This window comes from Cordyceps militaris (genome assembly GCF_000225605.1).
Source record: "Cordyceps militaris CM01 unplaced genomic scaffold CCM_S00007, whole genome shotgun sequence".
Classification (NCBI taxonomy): Eukaryota; Fungi; Ascomycota; class Sordariomycetes; order Hypocreales; family Cordycipitaceae; genus Cordyceps; species Cordyceps militaris.
The window spans coordinates 481,381-504,671 of record NW_006271975.1 but is presented as its reverse complement, the minus strand read 5'-3'; the positions used below and the strand labels follow the sequence as shown (position 1 = coordinate 504,671).

Below are 23,291 nucleotides of genomic sequence, written 5' to 3'. Positions count from 1 at the left end.
GTATTATCTGGGGTCAATTACTTGGTACGTACTAGTTATTCTGGTCACTTTCGATTCCGTCTATTTAAATGATTCCAATCCCTCGTACAAGTTGTTTGGTATCCCATCTCGAATCAGTTTCACTCTTCTATCCCACCTTCATAAACCCTCTACCATCCCATATAACACCACCAATATGCGTCACACTAGCACCATTGCTCTGGCCGTTGCCCAGCTTGTCCTCGCCGCCAACGCCGTCGAGTTGGAAATGGACCATGTCCCCGCGGCCTGCAAGACCATCTGCCAGCCGCTCGGCACGCTCTCAGACAAGTGCGACGTCGACCTGCGCAGCGACCGCGACCGCGACGAGCACCACCTCCAGAACCAGTGCATCTGCACCAACAAGAGCTTCGCCGTCGGCAAGATTGCCGGGCTCTGCGCCGACTGCATGCACCAGAACCGGAACCCCAGGCGTGACAACGACGACCACACAGACCGGGACGATCTGCACCGTACGTGACCAAGGAAGAACAAGAAACACATGTTCTCTCGTGGAAAAAGCCAAATAACTAACTTGTACTCCAGAAATTGACCGTCTCTTGTATGTGTGCGGCTTCACCAGCACTACGTACAACGCAGCCGCCACCAGCGCGGTCGCCGGCATCACCGTCGATGCCACCCGTCCCACCGACGTGAGCCAGCTGACCACCACGATTGATGGCGGCTGGCCTGCCAAGGGAAACAGCGGCGGTGGTGGCAGCAGTGTCGCGGCCACTTCGTCGGGCCAGTCTGCGCAGCCGACTTCGGGCGCCAGCCACGGCACCGCCCCCGGCACCCCCGTGTCGACTGTGACGGCGGCGCAGACGTCCGGCAGCCGGTCCTCAGGCGCCTCGAGCTCCAGTACCGCTGCCCCGACTGTCGTTAATGCTGCGAAGGGCGTGACAGCCCAGGCAGCCTACGCGGTTGGTGGCCTGGTTGCCGCGGCTTACCTCTTGGTTTAAGCTCTCTTAGACGGATATACCGGCTGCAATGAGATTGAGTTTCAACGCAGCGGTGACAGAATGGTTGTGCTCATGCACCTTTTGCTGCAATCTTGTTTTGGCTTTTTGTTCCTCACGAGTTCATGGCTTAATGTAGTTGAATCTTAGTTTACTTGGTGATGAATGCTAGCATACAATTTCATGGAGACAATCAACTCGAAGAAGGCGGGTGGCCACCTACATGCGAATACTATGGAGTGGAATAAGAACCTAACGGGGTCAGCTTTACGGTTATTTTGTAGAGAAAAAATGACTTACCTTCTCGACATAGTGAGCTCCCACTAGTTCTTTGTTTGCTCGCGGGATTCTGTCCTCCTGGTTGACGTCGGGGGCATCCAAGCAGGTCAAGCATAACTTGACGACATCCGCGTATAGACACCCCATCCTTTGCGGTAGACGCTCTTCTGCCAAGCGCATAAGACCAGATTTTACACGTCGGTTTTGGGGGACGCCGGATGCTTCGTCAACCCACTGCTGGAGCCAAGGCGAAGGGGGCGTTGGAGACTCTGGCGGGTCCCTCGCCGCGCCGACAAAGGACTTCCACAGTCCGATTTCAAGCAGAAGCACGCCGAGACTATATATGTCGTTCTGCATAACATAGAGGGCTTCTGCAGTGTTGCCGTGGGTGTCGGGGTGGCAGTAAAAATCGGGCTTGCGGTTCTCACGAAGGTCCAGCCGGAGTTTGCCAAACCCAGCGAGAAAGGCGGACACCTTGCCCGTCTTTTGGTCCTTGCGAAGCACGATAGTTTCTGGTTTTATATTCTTATGGACAAGGCCATAATTATGCACCATTCCAACGGCCGCAGCAATATCCTGGCCGATTTGCAGGATTTCAGACGTCGAGGGCTCCTTGGAAGACATGAGCGTTGCGCGTAGGGAGTAGGGCTTGCCGAATCCCTTTGGCAGCAGCAGCAGAAATGCAAACTGCACCTGATGCTCGTTCATATCGGCCGCTACATAGCCTTTGCAAGACAGCAGTCCGACGAGATCTTCTTCACCGGCGTCCAGTTTGCGGGCAAAGTGCTGGAGGTCCTGGGACACGGTGCCGCCGCGGGGATTGTAGAGGACCACGTCTACCAGATACTCGCGCTCGGCGATGGTGGCGACGCGGAAGTCGGACATGGGAACGGGCGCAAACGCCAAGTTCCTGAAGACGCGGACGGTGGGAAAGAGAAACGAGCCGCTGTGGCGCTCGGGCGCCTGGTCTGGCGCTCCAATGGCGAGCACCTGCGAGAGCCTGTAGATTTTGTGCCAGAGCTCCACGTCGGCGATGGCCTCTTGCAGCAGCGCCAGTCTCCGCGCAATACTGAAGGGCGGCGGCGGCGGCGCGGACGAGGCGGCCGCCCGGTGCAGGGCCTCCTGGATGTCGCGCACGAGCTTGCCCAGCGCAACCAGTCTCTTGCGCGCGCCCTGCAGCTTTGCCGCGGTCACGTCCAGGATCCCCTCGTACGCAAGGTATTTCTCGTCCTGGAGGGCTTGGTCCAAGGGCCAGCCCTGCTCGACCTGCCTGGACAAACGCAGGCAGACATGCTGGAGACGCCGGGCCGCCTGCGCAAGACTCACGTCGTGGTCGAGGAACTGGCCGCAGTTTCTGTAGAGGCTATCCCCGATTCTAAAAGGCAAAAAAAGGCTTGGTCAGTATATATAGGGCGCGGGGAAACAAGCACAAGGGGATACCTACTGAAGAACAGCGTTGGCTGTGCCGCCAAGCCTAATTACGGCAGTAAAATTACCAGCCATGTCTGCGCACTGAAGACGACATATGGCAGTTACTTTCTGAGGAATATTAATGGGAACGCACAAAGGGCAGCTGCATCTGTTTAAATCATGACACGGTGGATCGGCTAAAGGTTGTCAGGTGCCAAATAATACTCCCAAGTCTGTCACACTACTCATGATGGCCGCTGACAGCTCTCATCAATAAAGCGCTTGGCAAAAAACAAAGACCTGTTTTAAAGGGCTTTCAGCATGAGACAGCCGTTCGTTGGAGAAGGCGCTGTCATCCATATTTCGTGGAACTCTGCTTCCTGGGTTCCACGAATGAGTGATGGCAGCGCAAGAAGTAGGGCTAGATGCTTGCGTATTTCCAGAGAAGCAGTATCGGAAGAAGCTTGCGCCTGGAAGCAAAATATCCAGATTGACATATTACAGCTAGGACAGTGCTCCTTTGTGTTGCTACGAGCCTGCAGCATGGCGAGGTGGCGGCAGTGGCGGAACTACAGTGGGTGACAACAGTTTCGCGTAGGAGTACTAACAGCACTAATAATGCCTGGGTTTTATGCCCCGATAGCTCTACTAATATGAGCTTTAGAAATCTAAAATAAATTTCATTAATTAAATAATTGAAGTATAACATAGAACTACTTATGGTTTCTTTTTTTATATTTTCCTTTCTTAAGCTTCACGGTTGATGACGCATATCTCTTGAAACAAGTTCTGCTTCAGAGAGACTGTCATACACATTACATGTCTTTGAAGTTTCGCGGACAAAGAAGTCAGACCACGGACCAGGGCGAGACGCTGGCACGTTGCGATGTCTGCTTGGTGCGACCTTGGGTTGGCCTTGGATGATCGAGCGAAGTCAAAGCTTTGCGCTCAGAAACACTCTCGACTTCACCACATGGCAAAGTGAACCTGAAAACCCCCATTTTCAGATGCCTTGGACTTTTTCTTGATCAATCAAAGTAACAACATCCAGTCAATAAATCACTGTTAGGCTATGGCTCGAACCTACACCCCTCCCGCCATGGGCCGCGCTCAACATCCCCCGCCCTACCGCGGCACAGGCTCATGAAAGCAGTCCTCCCAGCCTCGCTTGCCCGACTGCCAGAAGCGCCGCAGCTTCTCCAAGCCCAGCAGGGGCGCTACGTCGGCCAAGGTTCTCCGCCACATGCCGTCCAGGCAGCCCACCACAAACGCGCGGTCCTCGGCCTGTCCGTCCGTCAAGGTCACGCCGGCCACCAGCAGCGGCCACACCATGTTGTCCGCGTCCGGCAGGGACGGCCAGACGTCCCGGAGACGCGCTAGCAACTCGGCGCGCTGCGTGACGCGCAGCCTGTCTCTGGAAGCGACACCGGGGTCCGTGGCTTTGGGCGCCGCCGCCGTGACGGAGACGGGTAGGGCGATGATGCCGTAGAGTCGGGTGGCGATTTGGAAGATGCGTCCAATAGCTGGCGTCGTGGGTCCTTTGTCGATCGCAAGGTCCGCTGCCCACGTATCGGGGTCAAATGCGTTGATCGTTTGGAGGAGATGCTGCATGCGATGCTGCAACACGGCGGCCTTCTTGGTCTGGAAAGCGGCCTGCACTCGTACTTCGGTAATGTGCTTGGTTACCACAACCAGATCAACCGGAAAAGGCCATATGCTATCCTCGTCTGCAAGAACAGCCCTGATCTCCTCGTCCGTGTAGCCGAGATGGCCCGTAATCTGCTTCGCCGCGGGACTTGTGGCATTGCTCACAATTGCGTTTCTGGGGAGAAGGTGGGTTTAGCTTTTACATCCTAATTTTAACTCTTTGCTAGCATCGGAGCCGACAAGAAAGAACAGGAAACTTACAGAACCATCTGCCGAAAGAAAATAGTTGGTCCGGGCAGGCGCAGCGCCGCCATCGGCCCGCCAAGCAGCTGCGCATACGCCAGCGCGCCGTTGACGTGCGCCGCCCACAGCGACTCGTTGAGCGTGAGGTCAAACGAGAGCAGGCTCCAGAGGTAGTGGAACGCCTTCCAGGTGCCGCCGGCGCGGTCGCGGAGACAGCCGTTCACGATGGCGAGAAACTCCATCAGGTAGCGCGAGTACGTTTTCCGCATCGACGCAAACTGCGCGTCGTCCCAAAACGACACGAGCCGGCCGCGCCTGCGCGAAACGGTCAGCGCCCGGTGCCCGATGATCTGGCAGACGAAGCGCGCCGACATGGCGTCGCCCGTGTGGAACGGCGGGTCCTGGATGTCGTGGCCGCCGTGCTGGGCCACGCGGACCGGCCGGACAAAGGCGCAGTCTGTGTGCATTCTTGTGAGCCGGTTTGTGTTCAGGACCCGGGGGCGGACGGCGCGGCGGCGCGCGACCGAGCAAGCAAGCGTACAGTACCGGATAGCCTCCATGTAGTGCCAGCTCGGGGGATCGGCCTGCACGAGCGGCGCCAGCGGCCGGACCTGCGTCACCGGCTGGTGCCGGAGCGTGTACTGGCATGCGAGACCCCTCTTGATGCACCGTTTGCACCGCGGCTGCGTCTCGTCGCACTTGACCCGGCGAGCTCTGTCCGCAAAGAAGGAATGGTCAACGGTCAGCCCAACACCCGAGGCCAGAGGGGGGGTATTGCTCGGCGAAACCTACCGGCAGGTTTGACAGCCTGTGCGGACCTTGGGTGCCCATCGCTTTTGCCGCGTCGTGTCGGCTTCGGCTTCCGCTTGCTGGAGACGCGTGGCCATCCTGGATCGTTGTCTGCCAGGTGCTGCGGCGTACAATGGGGTGGCGACGGTGGCTAGATGAAGTAGATGTCAGGAGGATGGTAATGGATGAGGCTGTTCAGCCTTGCCGTGCTCGTTAGCTCCCGTGGCATTTAGCTGCGGCTGGGAATAATCGGCGTAAGCTGATCTCATGCCAAGAGAGGCTGCTTCAGCCTCCGCAGTTCCTCTGGCGAATCATCTCTATTCCGCGACAATCTGTACGACGTAAGTCGCGCCGTAGCTCTCCACTGTCAGCTCCGGCGCGCGTAAGATTCTGCCTCGCCTTGAATGTGCTTTGTCCTCGACAATGCAGATCGGACTAGAACCCGAACATAAACAAACACAGTTCGGGGAGGTTGCCATGCCTTGGTGGGGCTTGTGCATTGGATTTGCTCCAGTACGAATACGTATATACAGCCAGTGCAGTAGAAACACCACATCCGGTCATATTCTTAACTATATTTAGTCAGTGGATAGAAGGTAGAGTTATTAACTCTAGAGATACTACCCTAAGATTTTTTTTTTCCGAAAAAGAGCCCGATATTAGACATACTATTCGTCTTATATATATATACTACATATATTATTACAGTATTGAATTACGTTCATATCTGTTTTGAAAAGTATATATATATAAGTATATCAGATACTCTCTCTATTCATTCTGCTAAAATGATGATTTTCGGCTGGTATACACTGTGTCGCGAGAACTCTCATGTCGGTGGGTGAGCGGGCTTGGAGCTGGCGGCATGCAGTGCGTGAAGGAAATCAACCTTCATGCACGGATGGAAAAAGTGGCAGTTCAGCAGAAAAGTCTCAAGGGGCCAACTTACCTTGGGAGCTGTAGCTTCCGCGGTTAGGCCGAGCTTTCCAACAATCAAGTTGTTGAGACCCAAGTTAACAGACATTGGCTGCATGGCATCTCCTTCAATTGTCGCCAAACAGTCACAACTCGGAAAATTCCGTGTACATTGCCTAGGTAGCTTCCTGAGTAGTTGTACCGACATAGGTGGCTCCATTTTACAGAAGACATCATCATCTTGCGGCAAGCAACAAGAGAGAAGAAAAATATAGAATCGAAGCTACACTAATACCAGCCACCCGCCTTTCATTGCCTGTTGTCCATCCCTAAAGAGAGCTATATACGTTCGGTAGCAAGGTTTCGGACCGTTCGATGGTAGGACCAGCCCTAGCCACTTGCGCGAATATTGCAATCGAGATGAGTCAACCCTTCTCCAGACCAGATTCTCTATTCGAAACGTGGCCTTTTTGAAACCAGAAATGGTGATGTCAACCATGACCGAGGGTCCAATGGGAACAGCAGAGCTAGACTGCCTTGTGGCGGCGATAGCTTCGTAGCTAGCTCTAGCTTTGTAGCTCATCTCTACAGCTTTGTAGCTATAGCTCCATAGCTACAGCTTTTTGTTGACGTCCTCTTGAAAACTCAATTCCTACTACGCAAGTTACATTCTGTTGCGTGCTCAAAATAGCAAAATATACTAGAGCTTTTGACAATGGCAGGGCTGGTTCCCGCGACATGCTTGTGGTGCAGCTGAACCAGGAACATGGCAAGTCAACTCTCCAGCAAAAGTTGTCCAGGCAGCTGTGCCCTGCCCAGGACAATATACAATAAGAAGAGCTGCGTCAAGATATCTGGCACAAACTGTACTTACGTGCAAGGCTAGGAACTCACATCGGGGTACTGGGGGTTCCCGCGGCGAAAGCTCACGCGATGCCCAACCACCCAGAACATGTGGCGAGGTCAAAGCCGAGCTTGCGGGAAATATAGACGCATCCAGAATTATCTAGTGGTGTGACTCAAAAGACTTATTCCATTCGACTCTTGGGGAACTATAGACGCATCCAGAATTATCTAGTCGTGTGATTCAGGAGACTGATTCTATTCGGCTCCTGGGAAATATAGATGCATCCAGAATCACCTAGGTGTGATTCAAGAGACTGGTTCTATTGGGCTCTTGGGAAGTATAGACGCATCATCTAGTCGTGTGATTCAAGAGACAACCCATTCGGCTCTTTGTCGACCTTTTCTTGCTGAGAGCCTAGGCAAGCACAGCCTTGTTGCTAGAGTTTCATCCCACAGCAAACAGCCCAGTGGGCAGGGCCGAATTCAGAGTTGGCAGGGCAGAATTCAGACTTTGGCTGCCCTCGTCTAGCCGAAACTGTCTTTTTCTAGGGCGGTAGCGTTATGTACCGTTTCCTCGGCAGTTTCAGGGTCCGCCGTCGCTGCGAGCTTCTCTTTTTCCTCGCCTCTCTCTGTTTTTCTTAAGCGACCCGCAAAGCAATGATACTTCCTGAGAGAAGGCGGAATCTTTTGCCCTCACCAGGTCAGTGTTGGCGCGCTGGTCCTTGTCAAGGTTGCGTATTCTCCGGTGAGTTGCCAAGCGGCCCGTCAGCTTTGGCCGTGTTGGTCTTTGTGCGTAGGAGCTGCTCTTCTCGGTTCTCTTGAGCTGATATTTGTTCTTTCGGCATAATAGACATCCTTGCCCTCTCTCTGGATCATTCAACCTTCCCGACGCAACCTTAGCGCGGACGCCGAGTGGTATAAATGCTGCCAGCTCCACCACCTGTTCACCCATCACACTCCTCAAACTCATGCCCGCGTTTACCCATCTACCAATCTATCGTCTCTATCAGGGATAGTTTACATGAAACTACTCGATATCAAACCCTGCTCGCTCGCCAATTATCCTTGTTTTCGCCAAAATGAAGCCAGTTAACGAGGAGGTCACCCGCCAATTGGTGGCCATGATCACCCAGGAAGCCAAGAGCCCTGGTCTAAACAAGGCAGAGCAAGCCGAACTCATCATGGCTTGTATTACGATGGCCATGGTGGTGTTGAATTTTTTTCTAGTAGTGCAACCCCATGATGCCGGGGTTTACTGGCTTGAGGCCACCTTATTTCGCATTATCTCCAAGATCATACGTATCTTCGACAGCGACTTTGAATGGAGAAATGTTCGCGCAAAAGTTGAGGCAATGATTAAACAGAAACTTGAGGCACATCAGCTAAAAGTTCTCCAACACCTCCGGGCAGGCCAAGAGGAGAACCTGCACTTCTTCAAGAATGCCTGGCAGAGCTATAGCAATGCAACGGGCGAGGCTAAGAAAATCCAGGGCACGGTTCTCCTGAGTTCTTACAATTCAATGATCACGGTTCTACGATCGAACATACATCACTGCAAGATTGACGACTACGCTGTGGCGGGCCTTTTCGAGTTTGCCGCTACTGCCAATATACACGTCATCTTGCTCGGCGTGGGCATCGCTCATGGTAAATCATGGGGGTTTCCACAGGAATACATCGACAATGTCATCAGGGTCGAGTTCAACCGCGTGACAGGCTTGGGTACCCGGGTTCCTGCCATCCCACGAAACGTCACTCAGTCTGGCAATAGCACGGTAGTCGCACGAGCCGTTAGGTTTGGCAACAGCACGGTAGTCGCACGAGCCATTGGGCTTGGCAACAACACGGTACACTCACGCGCCATCGAGACTAGGAACAGCAAGAGAATCCAACGAGGTATCGGAGAGGCATTGCAGATGCGACTGCTCTTGGATGCCATCGAGAAGGGCGAGTCTGAGGGGTTGTCCGATACCTTGATAGGGTCATGGAAGGACGCGTATTCGACGATGAGTGTCGCGTCTCGTCAGGTCTTGTCTATCCGCGACGGCGAATACGAAGACTACCCGACCTACGTACACAGGATATACCGGCACGGCCGCACGCTGGTGCCCAGGCGAAAGCGAAAAGAAAAGCTGAACGGCCACAAGCTCGCCGCAGAACTGCGCAGGTTCGCCGACTACGATGCCATTCTGACGCAGTACGCTCTGTCCTACTCCGAGTACTGGCCCTACCTCACGGGCGAGTTCCAGGTGCCGCCCGAAGTGTTCCGTCGGGCGGACCGCGAAATCTTCTCGGGGCCGTACGCGCTCGGCTCGGACTGGGTCACATGGAGCAAAGATCGGGAGCCGCCCCTGACGGACCGCAGCGGAAACCTGACGTCCATCCTTGTGCGCAGCAGCGTAAACATTGACGGCCTGCAGACGAGGGCGGGCATGTTCTGGAACATGCACACGGGCTCCACGACCAAAGGCATCCCCAACCTCATCGAGCTCGCGCCCGGCCAACTCGTTCATAATGTCGACCTGACCTGGGGCGACAAGATCGGCACTCTCAGGTTCGATACCTACAACTATCGGACGAACGATTCCCAGTCATACGGACCCTATGGATCGCGCCTCCACGCCATGACGCCGTCAAAGAAGAAGGAGGAGGAGAAGAAGAAGAAGAACAAAGTCGACCACACCAAGGGCTCGGTGGCCGTCAATCGCACCGGCTATGCTCTGTCCAGCATATTTTGCACCAAATGGTCGGAAAGCTCGGATAGCGGGTGCGAGGGCGTTGCCTTTGGCTGGAGACCTATCTTCCTTGCCGCCGAAACCTATAATCTCGCTACAACTTGAAACAACAAAGGTAATATGTTCCAAGGGTTCTCCGCATAGCAGAGCATTACCAAAAAGAGCTAGGATCCCTTTGCTTTTTCCAAGTCTGATTAGGGCTGTGGCTTTCGTTAATAACAATTGAATCAGGCAGGATCTCGTCTCTTTTCTCCCTCCTTTCTTGTCGATTTATGGTTGGGGGGATCACCTTTCATTAGTATGTCTTTAGTATTTAATCTTAATTCAAAAGTAAATTGCTTTTATATCTCAATTAACAGCCCATTTTTCATAATTAAAAGTATTTGATATAGTGGTTATCTCGCAGTCCATTTTCCGTTTTCGAGCTGCAATGCTATACATTGTCTCCCCGTACTATAACTACAAAACATCCCTGAGAGTCGTTGCGGTGCTGTTACATATTGACTTCGAATACAAGGTGATCGAATGGAAACTCACGACGCCGACGTTCAACCTTCTCCAGCTCGTGGGTGAAACCAACTACTACCCTGCATCGCTGTTCTCGCAGAATGTGACGAGCGCGGCAACGCTCGCCAGCGGCTCCAACAAAGTCTGTTTCTACGGCGAAATATACAGTGACAATTCCCAGACCACGTACGATATGGGGGTCTGGATATTTTCCCTCGCAAGGAACAAACAAGGTGGCGTACATGCGGAACATGTTGTCCGTGAGGGCTGCAAAGGTTATCGCCAATGTGAATAAGTAGATTCTCACTACAACTCTGGAACGAGCTAGACAGTTATCTTCTCGGCGGTCCAGGATATGGAGGTAAGGTTGGCTATCGAGCGTTGTTGCCCGTACCCCAACATTTCGCCGGACTCGATTCCTGCGCAGACCACCAGTCAGATATCGATAGTTTGGTAGTATAATTTTTATGATTTTCTGTGTGAGTATATTGATTAAAGACTGACTACTACGACGCCGTCATTGGCCTGATCAGCGAGCAATAACGAAGTGTATAGAAGGGGCGGCAATTACGGAACCGCAAAGCCCGAGGAAACAGCAAAGTCAACGTTGTTGTCAAGAGGGTCCTGTGCGGTTGATAGCTGCTCGCTTTGATGATGTCAACCATTCTCGAGTCATTCATACTGACGCCAACAGGTTGCGCGTGGTCCCTTCAAAGCACAACGCAGGGGCTCAGGTCGTCAGTGATGATACAGATTGTATTATATAGTCATGGGTCCGCGGACATGACTGGAGCTGCCAATGTTTTGCTCCAAAAATAGCTTGTCACTCGGTGTCCAATGGGCAATGCCAATTATCAATAGAGCATGGGACCCCTCATATCTTCGCCGCATGTATAATAGCGAGTCCTGTTGTGCAGTGCAAATAAACATGAAACTCGCCAAACGTTGATCACGAACGACGAAGGCGAGAACTGCATTTCCGCACTATGGGGTCCGCCCCGGACTCGTATTTATTATTGCTTGCTTACTTACGAAGAAACGACTTGTTTCGTGGAAGCAGGCTAGAACAAATGTCCCTTGCTGTAGTATGGCGCCCTGGTCGATAGCTGAACGCGAGTCGATGCGCTAAACCAGACGGTCGGAAAGCCCGAGGCTGAAAACAAATCGGCCTCTGGCGAGAAGAGTAAGGATATGCGGAGAACGAAACAAGGGGTGTGAAGGTAATTAACGCAGAGGTTTGGTCTGTGCATCTCTAGACGAACGGCGAAGCAGTATGCAAACTAATTACCGTGTATAACTGCAAGGAGATGCGCAGGTACGCTGCGCTGCGTTTGAACGAGCAGAATTTGCAGCGCGTCTGGGACCCATTTGAGGCTAACAGGGAAGCGGCTGGGGCTGGATCCCGTTGTACCACTGCCTGCCCTCCGCGCAGAAGACTACATTATCCCGGCCGTTTAATTTGGGGGAAGCGGCTGGTTACCGGGACGGGAGTGTCAGAAAGAGCAGGGGTGAGCCTTGTACGCCGGGTGCCAGCCCGTTGGCATGTGTAGCGGATAAGAGGGAAATTGCCAGTTGTGAAAACGGCTTGAGATTGAGTTATCGTCTTGTAACTATTGTCTGTACTGTACGGAGTACTCTCAGTCAATCAGTCAACAGTCTCAACTGTTGCGACAGCGCGTGTGTCACTGCAGCCGACATGGCAGCATCCTTGTCATGAAAAAGCAAACCTCTTGTCTTTATCCGGAACAATGAAAAAAAGCAAAAGACGGCTGTGCGCCGGGCAGAGGGCTGAGGATGGTGTGGTGGTGGCGGACAGGGAACAGCGCACAGAAGCTGCAACTTATTTGCCGCAAACCGGGGGCGGAGGAAAGGACTTGATAGGTACTTTTTACACGTTTTACAGTTTTACGCAACGAAAAAGAACAAAACTCAACACGAGTCCTCAAGAGAATTCGACTGAAAATGCCTTCTTGTGAGTTAAGTTGATCACAGCGCCACTTGTTGTGGGATGGGACTGGAATGCTCTTGATGAGACGATTCATCAACAACATACGAGGGTTTATTGTTGGAATTAGCAATGTCGTTCGTTGCACATATTGTCAGCTCTGGGCATAAATCGACCGTCAGAAGCTGACCATACCAGCTGCCTTGGCTGCCTTGTTGGTTGAGTTAGTAACTACCTGTATACATTAACTACTGTCACGGACACGAACCAAGTCAGCCCAGTTGCAAGACGAGGCTCATTCATAGCTAGCGACGACTCCAGCGGACCAGCGGAAGAGAAACTAGCAGCCGTCCTAGACTCCTAGCTGGACGCCGTCGGGTTTCCGGGACCAACCTGCCTAATGGGGGAACCGGAGAAGCTGAACCAGCGCTTCCTCCGTTGCTTTTTGTTGTGGCGAGATCAGCCGCCTCTTACGATGGTCAGAGACATGGCCTTTAATTTTAATCCCAAGTGTTCATTTGCATCGCAAAGCCCAGCAGACAAGGGGTCAACGCCGTGCATCGGATCGTGCATAAGCGTCCCCGCCAAGTCACCGCAAGGTTGCATACAAAAGCATTCAGCGAACTGAAGTTGTACGGTAGATTTCGCTAGCGGGCACAGGTCATTCCTGAGTTGTGTGGCTGTTGTCGAGTTTGCGTACTGCGGGGAACGGTCAGGCACGGCGTGCATTGCTGGCGGCGTGCCTGCATCCATGGTGCGATGTGCACGAGTACTGGCCATATGGTGAGAAATGATGAGTTTGATGTCGAGTTGATGAGGCTCGAAGTGTCTTTGCCCGAGTTGCAGCTTGAAGAGGCTAGGCCGCTCGCCCTGCTTGCCGGATCCGCGGGCCAACTCGACTGGATCATCTTGGGCTTTGGCTCAAGACTGTAACTAACAATTGCATGTACATACTAGGCAAGGGAGAAAGGACCCCTGCAGCCCATGACAGCAGGACAGGGGACCCAAACAGGGGTGGTGTGGGCAGACGGGAACCTTGTCTGCGGCTTCTGCGGTGGCTGATCAGAGACAAGAGACCAGATGCAACACCTCGCTTAGTTACTTGCTTGGCCACCGCGGGTGCTTTTTGCGGCTTCTGTTCGAGGCAATTGAGGAGATTTGGGGGTTGTCTTTCCTTTGACCTGTCACAGGCGAGGTCAGGGAGACACCTGGTACGCTTGCGAAGCTGAATAGCGATTTGCAGTTTAAGCTTTCGGCCAGTGGCACGATGGGCGACGCTAGTGCTATTGCAGCAAATATTGACCATTAGCTTTTGTGACGACTCAGGCGGCCGTGATGAGAGAGTTGGAGCGACAATGCTGGTGATCAAGGCAGAAGACTGCATGATGGTGTGAGCCTGAGACTCGACACGTCTATCATCGATGACGTTTATTTATAGGGGCATGAACAAACATCTTCATCTTGACTCAGTCTCCCTTTGTTTGTATCGAGCCTGACCAGGCGCGGTGCGGGAAGATGAGTCGTGTCAGGGTCGCGTGCCTGGATATAGCGGACAGGTCAGTAAAGCATTAGTACAAATTACCAACGCAAGAGTGCTATACAGGAGGAGACTTGCGCTAAAATATAGCGCATATCAATGACATTATAGCGCTTATGCACTGAATTATAGTGCTCATCCACCAAAAATACAGCGCTACGCTCGCTGAAATATGCGACAGTACCTAGGTAGACACAATCCAGCCCGACGCAGCCTAACCTCCTTCTCCATCCGCCTCCCCGCCCATCTCCATCCTCACCATCCAACCAGGACTCGGCCCAGCGCTTTTCATCGCCAGAAAATACCAAAATACCCGACCGCCTGCAGCTGCAAGACCATCTCGATAACCACACCTTTCTTTTCCCCCACACTCGACGTGCTTTTTAACTACCTCTTTGCCTCCCTTTGCTCGTCCTTGTGGATGGTCCTCATCTCCTGGCCGCCCAACGACACACCCCGGCTCCCGGCTACTCTTTCTCCTTTGCATGACGTTTGTCTAATCAAAATTTCTCCTCCCGCAACATTTCTGCACACGCCATCCCTCGAACCCTCCTTTTACGTTCCTTTGTAGCCGCATTCCCGAGTCGCCAACCACCGCCATCACGCGCCCTCTGCCGTTTTCGACTTGCATCATCTTCCCTTTTCGCTGCATCTTGCATTGTGCTACCTCGTCCTTTGCCACTCGGCTCACCATACGCCCTGCAAACTCGTCCGACTCGATTAACGCGACGCACGACGCTCACCTACAATGCCACTATAGCAATCCGACGTGCAGTAGCTTGCCGAGATCAGACAGGCCTCCTTCACTTTACCAATATCGAGCCCGGTATCCAGACGGAGCTGGGCTCCCAGCATGACCGACATGGCCGTCTCGCCCATCGACACGCCCGTTTCGCCCGTCGAGGACACCAGGCCTGCCAAAAACAGGCAATTCTCTCTCTACGCCAACCGGATCAAACCCGACGACCATAGTTCCATCGAAGCGCCGCCACTTCCACAGGCCGTGCCTATTTTGCCTCGCTGGGACTCTCTCCAGAATGGGCCTCACCTGATGGCTGTCAGCCCAACCGCCGAGTCTTTCCCCAGAGACGTCTTCTACGACGCTTCAGAAGAGCCAAAACCACCTCTCTCGCCAACCTTTCGAGAAGAATTCCCTCGCATGCCATTTGACGATCCCCTTCCCTCGCCGGGTCGAATAGTCTCTGCTCAGTCGTCCACTGCCGACATGCGCCAATCCTCAGGTTCCGTCGGCAACTTCTCCAGACCTCGAAAGCCGAGCATCAAGCAGCTTGTGCAACCCAGGCTTCCCGCACCACGAGAACCCTCACCTCAACTCAACCAAGACCGCGTCGCCTCGCCATGGCAGCCTCCACGGTCTCGTACTCAGTCCAACGCTTCAGTGATTTCGACGTATACTTTTGCTTCTCCACTAGTCGCCAATACCTTTGACTTATCCGCACCTCCGTCTCCTCGCCTACGCACCGCTCCCCACTCCAACGGCCCGCCAGTTTCAATGACAGTACAGGCGCCTAGTAGGCCGCCTTTTGCTACTTATAGTCGTGCAGACTCGTCCGTCTCGGCGCCTCCAGCACCGGTTGGCGGCTCTGGTGGCGCTCCTTGGGCTGGTGGGGACGAGCTGCGGTCCAGTTTCAGGTCCCAGCTAACAGCCTCCACAGCCCCCGGCACTGCTGTGACCGAGCGCAGCAGCGTCATGACCAAGGACAGCTCAGTCAGCTCCCTATACGCCAATGCAGACGCAGAACCCGACGAGCCCAGCATCGAAGATGTCATGGGCATGTACGAGAGAGGTTTCAAAGATGACACGGACGACGAGGGCGACGCCACTGACTCGGACGACTTGCCTCGCATCTATCGACAGCTGACCACGCTCTCGGAAACGGGTCCAGCCGTTGCTCGTTTTGAAGACGCTGATAGTCTCAGCCCTCCCCGCCCTGCTGCCCGCTCTGGCGCCCGCCCTGCACCGACCGCCTTGGATGCCGAAATCCGCCAATCCAAGATGCTCTTTTCCAATCCAGCCTTTACATCAATGCTGCCTGCTGTTGCCGGCGACAACATGAAGGAACAAGTCGAGAAGAGAGACTCAGCCAAGTCAATTGGCTCCGACCCCTCAGTATCATCTCGTCCCGCCACATCCGATTTCAACGAAATGCCCGTCTCCCCCATGACTGACACAGATTCACAACAAAACTCTGTTTCCCACACACCACCTCCAGCACCCACACCGTCATATGCCGAGATTGAAGAACCTGGCTCACGCGACCGCTACGGCTTCAAGAAGCAGAATCACTCCATCACGCGCGAACAGTACGACGACTGGAACAAGAGTTATTCACCATACTTGGCCCGTCGCCGCCGCAAATGGATCGCTCATCTCAAAGACAATTCTCTGATGACGGACCGGCCCATCCGCTTTCCCCCGCCCAATGCAAAAACGAAGCGATTTGTCCGCAAAGGCTTTCCCCCAGATTGGCGCGGCGCCGCCTGGTTTTACTATGCTGGTGGTCCGGCTATTCTGTCCAAGCACTCCGGGCTGTATGAGAAGCTGCTTACCGCCCACGCAAAGCAGATTGATGTCGACGCCATTGAGCGAGACCTGCACCGCACATTTCCTGACAACATTCAATTCAAACCCTCACCGACCGGCTATGACGGGTCGACCTCGAGCAGCGAGCGACAAAGCCAGTCCACGCTGACAAGCGACGAGTCGAGCGAGTGCAGCGCCCGCGCGGTACCCGGCGAGCCCCCCATTATTACCTCTTTACGTCGCGTCTTGCACGCATTTTCCATTTATAACCCCCGTATCGGATACTGCCAGAGCCTGAATTTCTTGGCAGGTTTGCTGCTTTTATTCGTCGAGACGGAGGAGCAATGCTTTTGGCTCCTCAACGTCATCACACATATTTACCTTCCCGGCACGCACGAGATGAGCCTGGAAGGCTCCAAAGTGGACCTAGGCGTGCTCATGGCCGAAATTCGCGACACAATGCCCGAGGTTTGGGACCGGATTGGTGGTGAATTGGAGGAGCAGACCAATTTTAAGCCAACGCCCACCCGTTCACTTCGACGACCACTGGGCAAGTCGCGCCATCGTGGTCATCCCAGTCTTTCAACAGATCGCCTACCTCCGATTACGTTGTGCATGACGGCGTGGTTCATGAGCTGTTTTATTGGCACGCTACCCATTGAAACAACGCTGCGCGTATGGGATGTTTTCTTCTACGAGGGCTCCAAGACGCTATTTCGGGTGGCCCTGGCCATTTTCAAACATGGCGAGGCTGAAATCAAATCCATTTCGGACCCGATGGAAATGTTTGGCGTAGTGCAGGCGCTACCGAGAAAGATGCTGGACGCCAACCTGTTGATGGAGCAGTGCTTCAAGAGGCGCAACGGGTTCAACCACTTAAATCAAGACGTGATTGACGACAAGCGACGAGAGCGGCGGGACAAGGCGAAAAAGGACCGCGAGCAGCACAGTCAGACGGTGAACAACGGCCAGTCAGAAGAGACAGGGTCGGTGGTGCGGCGGGGGACGCTGTTTGGCAAGAAGAAGCGTGTCCAGCCAGAGATTTGAGGCTTTCTGGTACATATTTTTATCTGGTGTCTGGGTACACTGTACGATGACGACTATATACTTTTATTTGTTTGCACTGCCAGTATAGACGGCGACGGTGTTATCTTGTTTGAATAGGGATGAGGCGATACCCATAATAGATTATGATTGCTATTGATTGAATTTTCGTATGCTTATTCAGTAGGTGATTGCGTTGTATCATTGATTTATTGACCCATGCTTCATTGATTCATGATATTCTTGAGCAGCCATGGTCGCGTGGTGGCTGAGGGTCGATAAAAAGCTGTGACTTAGATACCTAGGTAGGGTATCAGTGTCTCGCTAATACATGGAGGCCTGAACTACGTGGTAATTTTTTTGAAAGATTTATAAAAGATTTGTGGCAGGACCTGGCTATCTATTACTTTACCGAGCACTACCGCGGCGTACCAGATTAGTGCGTCAACTCTGTGCAATCGTACCTATTCATCTTCATCCATTAATAAGAGCTTCGTACACCTCCAATAGGTACCCTTCGCCTCGCCCACCACGCCCGGCAGCGTGAGGCCCGCCGCGATCACTGCTCCGCGTGTTGCCTCGCCGCACCCGACAGCAGAGAACCGAGACCCGTGACCGACGGGCCGTCGTGAAGCTATGCTAAGTCTAGATAAGCGCAATGTTATCATTTTGCAGCAGCAAACAAGCGATTAAGGAATTATATCTTACTGTCTGTACTTAAATTAAATGACAGTATGATAGAAGGCTGTTGCCCACCCGCCCGCATATCAACGAGACTAATAAGCCCATTGGTACTGCAAGCCTGGAAATTCCGACACACACAAGTGACAGAAGACGTGGCCTATCCGTCATAACATTTCTTGTTCTAGTTATTTTTCTTCTCTTTCTTCTCGACCCTGTTAATAAGTGCATACTATCTGTCCGGCAATTTCTTTTTTCACCTGCTGTAGGCTCGCTTACCACCAATACAGGACCCCACGTAAAAGGGTGGGACAAAATAGCCTGCGTCAAACATAGTCGAACAAAGAAACAGAAATAAACGAGAGAAAAAGAAATAGGTAGAGTTGATGTGGACGCGTCAAGACGAGAGGGTAGACCAGGACAAGTCAATTACTGGGTGACATCTTGACCAGGCCGCCACACCGAGATAAGCGGGTCCCTCGAGAGCTCACCTTGTATTTTTTTTTCAACTCCAAAAAAAAAAGTTGAGCCAACCATGACCAACAACCACACCAAACCCAACCACCCACCCACAACCGCAGCAATGACTGCGCGCGCCGGGCAAGAAGCGGCTTCCATGCCCTTTATCAAGAACCTCGCCTCCAGCGGTCCGTCTCCCCATCCCCGCTCCGCCTCTCCCCTCCCCGCTAACCCTTCCCCCCCGCGCAGACCGCAAGCTGCGAACCTCTTCCCTCGAAGCCCTCACGGCGTTCCTCGCCGGGCGCCGGTCGCTGTCCGACGGGGACGCGCGCAAGCTCTGGACCGGGCTGTACTACGCGCTGTGGATGACGGACCGTCCGAAGCCGCAGCAGGCGCTGGCGGCGGACCTGGCGGGGCTGGTGTTGGCGCTGCGCGCGCCGTGCGTCGTCGGCCCCTGGCTGCGCGCGTTCTGGCACGTGCTCGGCGCGCAGTGGACGAGCATCGAGGCGCTGCGGCTCGACAAGTTCCTGCTGCTGGTGCGCCGTGTGTGGGCCGCCATGGTGCGGTACGCGGCGCGCGCGGAGAGTGCTGTCGTGCTCGCCGTCTGCAGGGAGTACGTGTTTGACGGCGACGGCGGCGATGCGGGGCTCGGCGTCCTGCCGCTCGGGCTCAAGCTGCATGTCCTGGATATATGGGTCGACGAGCTGGAGCGGGAGGGCGTGCTGGCCGAGGAGAAGAACAAGGCTTGGGTCCGCGAGATGGGCGACTTGGTGGAGGCGCTGCGGAGAAATGGCACAAGGGTTGTGAGGGAGAGGGCGAAGGAGAGCTATGAGGATGAGAGGCTCCCGTGGGCGGCCAGGCCGATGGAGGAGGACGAGGAGGGCGAGGAGGATGAGGATGAGGATGAGGGATGGGGCGGGATTGATGATTAGAAGACAGAGGGACTGCATTGTTTTTTTGGAGTTTGGGTGTTGAAAATGGGAAATGTAATATACAGCATGCATGGACGCTGCAAAAATGAACAAAATTATGGTTGATTCTTGTCCGTGCTTGTCTTGTGCCTGCCGTAAATGCCACTGCTACTCTGACAGATTCAAAGAGTCTCTTTATAACAAATTCAACAATATGCAATCCGAGCAGTGCCGTTCCTGCAGTACATCCTGCATCTACCACACTCTCTCATCGTCTCCCACAGCCTCCTCCTCCCTACCTCCCCTCTGTCCCGCCTCGCGTTCTCTCCGCCACGCATCCGCCTTTGCCCTCTGTTCCTCACTCATGCCCTTTCCCCTGCCTAACCGCCTGCGATGCCGCCTCCGCTGCGCCGGTGTCATGTGCCGCACATCCCCCACGCCCCACAGGCCATCCAGCCCGTCGAGCACATCCTCTCGGAGCGCCGCCCACGCCGCGCGCCCGCGGCCGCCCGTCGTCCACTGGTCCAGCTTGATGGGCAGCGCCGCGCCAAAGCCCGCGGGGTCGTCAAAGGACCACACGCACGGGCCCGCACACGTCGCCGGGCGGCAGTACAGCCCGCACATGGCCGTCTCGGCGGCGCACCACACCGCCAGCGCACACAGGAGGAATCCGAGGAGCGTCAGGCGCGGGCGCGGCGAGACGTGGAAGAGACGTGGCAGGGGCAGGTGCAGGTACGTGACGGAGCGAGGCACCGGGATGACGCACAGCGGGCAGGTGGCGGCGTTGTGTTTTTCGTCCATGATGTGGAGGTGGGTGGTTTGTTTCGTGGGTTTGGTGTCCTCGTCTTCTGGCTGCTTTTGGTTCTTGCGCAGCTTTTCTTCGATGGGATGCGTCTTTTCGGCTGGTCGGTTCGTTTGGCCCGGTGGCGCCTCGATGGGTTGCATCTTGTCGGGTTGACTCGTTTGGCTCGGCAGCGTCTGTTTCGTGCCGTCCTTTTGCACTCCTAGATCGCGCTCGACAGAGGCACTCAGCGCTTCATACGCGGCTAGCTCGTCATCCAGCGCTGCGTCGACGTTGCGTTGCAGCTCTGTTTTCAACGTGATCTCGTCCACGCTTCCTTTGGGCTCACGTTTTAGTTCCACGTCTGCCACTACCGGATATTGTTGGAGCAGCAGGTCCAGCTCCTCATTCGTCGTCTTCTTGCCCAGTAGAATATCCTCGAGATTATCCAGCGTGCCGTCTCTGATATTGTGCGCGCGCTGAATCTCGCGCAGATCGTCGCGCACCGACGGCAGCTTGGCCGAGTTGGTGAGCGGCTGCCTTCTAGGCAGGCTCAGCCGGCGCCGTCTCACGGGCTTCTCCTGGGCCGTGCCGGGGTCCGACGCCGTTTCGACATCGTCGCTGCACAGGGCCAAGTCCGACACGGGTTTGACCTTTTCGCCCGACGCTGCGTTGGCATCTTTACTGCCCCGGGCCAGATCCGGCTTCCCATTGCGAAACGCCAGGTCCGGCTTGATATCCGGTGACTGATCCAAGCTTAGTCTCCGCCGGCCGCCGCGGTCCTCCTGTTTAATTGTAACAGGCGTGTCCACAAACGCCCCTGGCGCACGCGGCGTGGGCATCGACAGGATATCCTGCTTGCTGGGCTGTTTCGGCGTCGCATCGTTATCATTCCTCTCCTCCTCGTCCGCTGACGGCGACGGTGCGCGCACCGAGCCGTACTCGGAGTAATTATCCGCTGCCTCAAATAGCCTCTCCTCGGCCTCGATCCGATCCGTCGGGTCCTGTTCCGAGTGCACGCTGGAGCGCTTGCTCTTGCGCGAGTCGCTGGACCGTGAGCGCGCGAGCCCGGCAAAGCCTACCGTCGGGCGCTCCAAGGACGCACTTTTGGAGGCGTTGGACGATGTATTTGACGGCCGCCGGCTGCCGTCGGCGAGGGCGGAGCGCTTCAGGGAGCTGGCACGGGGGGCCTCGGGCTTGGGAGGAACAGAGGTATTCTTGTGTGTCTCATCGCGTGCTCGTTCGGGAGCTGGACTGGCGCTTGCGGCGCGGGCAAGCTTGCGCAGCAACTCGCGTGACTGGTCGCGCTTGTCCGGGGACAGTCCGTTTACACCGCGGTTTGCTGCCTTGGTTTTGGTTTCCTTTTCCTTTCCCTTTTCTTCCGTCTTTCTCGCGGCCGCCCGCTGCGCGTCGTCGGCTCTTCTCTCAGCTTCCGACTTGTAAATGGTGACCGGCGTGTCGGGCACTTGGCGTCCAACAGGTTCAAAAACCGACTTCGCGCGCGGGATGTCTGCCCCACGGCCGGGCCAGTTTCTCCGCGGAAAGTCAGGTGAGACTGATCTTGTCATGGCGTTGCGCTCTTTAATCTCCGCGAGCTTGGCCTGGGCAGCAGCCCGCTTCGACAGCCCTTGCAATTCTAGCTGCTTGATCTCGTCGAGCTTGGTAAATCCGCCAATGCGCGGAAATCCACTATCCAGCAAGGGAACTCTTTTATCGGCCTCCTCTTCCCGTAGTCGAATGTCGTCTAGCTTTGTCGATTTCCTTGCACTGGCCACATTTGGCGTCAGCCCCAGCTCGCGGGCCCTTATCTCGTCGAGCTTCGTGTTGGGCGTAGTGCCTTTCCGCGGCGACTCGGATCGTGCCGCCTTTGTAAACGGTGGTTGGTTGACTCGTATTCGTGGGCTGTCGGACACTTGCAAGTCACCCGCGGTAAAGTCCTCGTCTACCTGCCAGGCGTAGCTTTTTTCCGGCGAAGCCTCAAGCCCCGGCGCCACATTCTCCGTGGAGGGGAGGAGAGCGTCGGCGTCGCGCATGCCCTCTTCCAGCACCCAACGGCTTGTTCGCGTTGGGGCAATGCCATCGTCGACGCGGTTTCGCATCGCGATGCGCTCCTTGTTTGGCGACACGGCGAGTTTGTCGAGGGGGTCCTCATTCAGGGCCATGCGCATTGCGTCGTCTTGTCGCTTGCGCCAGGATCGCGGTGCCGGGCTAGGAGAGCCGTCGATTTGGCCTGGGCGGGCGTTGCTTTCCTCTTTGGCCGCGCGATCGAACGCCTCGGTGAGCGACAAGGCCTTCCTGCTGCCGAAGCGCGGTATGCGGGAACCGCCGGGTGTTGCAGGGGACGCAGGGCCGGGAATATCATGGGTGGCAGGGCTCGACTTGGACCGCGACAAAGGCGGTATTCTCGTTTCGTGCGGGGGCGCGGGCGCCGTCGCCGTTTGCCTCGTGTTGCCAAAGAGAGGTTTGCGGTTATGTTGCTGCACGACCAGACCGCGCACGGCTGGCCCAGGTTTCTTGTTTTCCATGATCGTATTTCGGGTTTGTAGTTATTATGTATGTTGTGTAGGTTGCGTGTGTTGCGTGCACCGCAGGCGCGAAGCCAGCATGTCGGCGTGCTGTGAGCCGTCGCGTCGCGCGCAGGTGAGGTGACGGTGAGACGATGGTGAGAGATGGTCAGGGTCAATGCCTCGATCGGAAAAGATGCGCAAGATCAGAGAGCACGTGCTGGGATTGACGTAGATGACGTAGATGGATGTTGTTGCCAGTCGCTAGTCGTGTTGTTGTGCAGTTGGGTGTCATTGATGAGATTTGTGAGGCTGGCAGAGCGCAGAGCGGGCCACTAGCCGGGTCGCGGCGGGGAGCGGGCTACCGCCACCGAGACGAACGGCATGAATATAATTTGGAGGATCGCCCGTTTCCTTTTTCAGTCCGGGGAACTGCCGCCAGCTGACTAACTACTGCCCAGCCCAGTTCTACATTTGGATAAAGCACAAGACCGAGATAATAGTACAGGTTTCTACCGCAAGCAAAGAGACCTCAC

General features: G+C 54.9%; 10 protein-coding genes across 10 annotated transcripts; 5 read left to right on the top strand and 5 right to left on the bottom strand.

Annotated features, from left to right (window-relative positions):
• Nucleotides 1–175: 175 nt before the first annotated feature.
• On the top strand, nt 176–980 carry CCM_08377 (uncharacterized protein; the record flags this gene model as incomplete). Its single annotated transcript, XM_006673516.1, has 2 exons — nt 176–491; nt 565–980. 2 exons carry the CDS (start codon nt 176–178, stop codon nt 978–980), a joined length of 732 nt encoding a protein of 243 aa, XP_006673579.1.
• Nucleotides 981–1,196: 216 nt separating this feature from the next.
• Nucleotides 1,197–2,759, bottom strand: CCM_08376 (HET-s/LopB domain protein; the record flags this gene model as incomplete). The annotated part of the gene is made up of 3 exons (XM_006673515.1): nt 1,197–1,229; nt 1,278–2,631; nt 2,701–2,759. 3 exons carry the CDS (start codon nt 2,757–2,759, stop codon nt 1,197–1,199), a joined length of 1,446 nt encoding a protein of 481 aa, XP_006673578.1.
• A 1,032-nt stretch (nt 2,760–3,791) lies between these two features.
• On the bottom strand, nt 3,792–5,443 carry CCM_08375 (C6 finger domain protein; the record flags this gene model as incomplete). Its single annotated transcript, XM_006673514.1, has 4 exons — nt 3,792–4,488; nt 4,575–5,013; nt 5,098–5,270; nt 5,349–5,443. 4 exons carry the CDS (start codon nt 5,441–5,443, stop codon nt 3,792–3,794), a joined length of 1,404 nt encoding a protein of 467 aa, XP_006673577.1.
• Nucleotides 5,444–6,569: 1,126 nt separating this feature from the next.
• CCM_08374 (uncharacterized protein) lies at nt 6,570–6,843 on the bottom strand (the record flags this gene model as incomplete). The annotated part of the gene is made up of 2 exons (XM_006673513.1): nt 6,570–6,589; nt 6,630–6,843. 2 exons carry the CDS (start codon nt 6,841–6,843, stop codon nt 6,570–6,572), a joined length of 234 nt encoding a protein of 77 aa, XP_006673576.1.
• A 708-nt stretch (nt 6,844–7,551) lies between these two features.
• CCM_08373 (uncharacterized protein) lies at nt 7,552–8,076 on the bottom strand (the record flags this gene model as incomplete). Its single annotated transcript, XM_006673512.1, has 3 exons — nt 7,552–7,641; nt 7,674–7,733; nt 7,804–8,076. The coding sequence occupies 3 exons, from the start codon at nt 8,074–8,076 to the stop codon at nt 7,552–7,554; spliced, it is 423 nt and encodes a 140-aa protein (XP_006673575.1).
• Nucleotides 8,077–8,185: 109 nt separating this feature from the next.
• Nucleotides 8,186–9,946, top strand: CCM_08372 (Delta endotoxin; the record flags this gene model as incomplete). The annotated part of the gene is made up of 1 exon (XM_006673511.1): nt 8,186–9,946. The coding sequence occupies one exon, from the start codon at nt 8,186–8,188 to the stop codon at nt 9,944–9,946; it is 1,761 nt and encodes a 586-aa protein (XP_006673574.1).
• A 325-nt stretch (nt 9,947–10,271) lies between these two features.
• CCM_08371 (uncharacterized protein) lies at nt 10,272–10,891 on the top strand (the record flags this gene model as incomplete). Its single annotated transcript, XM_006673510.1, has 3 exons — nt 10,272–10,623; nt 10,681–10,796; nt 10,847–10,891. The coding sequence occupies 3 exons, from the start codon at nt 10,272–10,274 to the stop codon at nt 10,889–10,891; spliced, it is 513 nt and encodes a 170-aa protein (XP_006673573.1).
• Nucleotides 10,892–14,683: 3,792 nt separating this feature from the next.
• Nucleotides 14,684–18,051, top strand: CCM_08370 (GTPase activating protein (Gyp3); the record flags this gene model as incomplete). Its single annotated transcript, XM_006673509.1, has 3 exons — nt 14,684–17,361; nt 17,809–17,858; nt 17,930–18,051. The coding sequence occupies 3 exons, from the start codon at nt 14,684–14,686 to the stop codon at nt 18,049–18,051; spliced, it is 2,850 nt and encodes a 949-aa protein (XP_006673572.1).
• A 584-nt stretch (nt 18,052–18,635) lies between these two features.
• CCM_08369 (Nucleolar, Nop52) lies at nt 18,636–19,491 on the top strand (the record flags this gene model as incomplete). Its single annotated transcript, XM_006673508.1, has 2 exons — nt 18,636–18,998; nt 19,051–19,491. 2 exons carry the CDS (start codon nt 18,636–18,638, stop codon nt 19,489–19,491), a joined length of 804 nt encoding a protein of 267 aa, XP_006673571.1.
• Nucleotides 19,492–19,725: 234 nt separating this feature from the next.
• CCM_08368 (uncharacterized protein) lies at nt 19,726–22,776 on the bottom strand (the record flags this gene model as incomplete). The annotated part of the gene is made up of 1 exon (XM_006673507.1): nt 19,726–22,776. The coding sequence occupies one exon, from the start codon at nt 22,774–22,776 to the stop codon at nt 19,726–19,728; it is 3,051 nt and encodes a 1,016-aa protein (XP_006673570.1).
• Between the last annotated feature and the right edge of the window lie 515 nt (nt 22,777–23,291).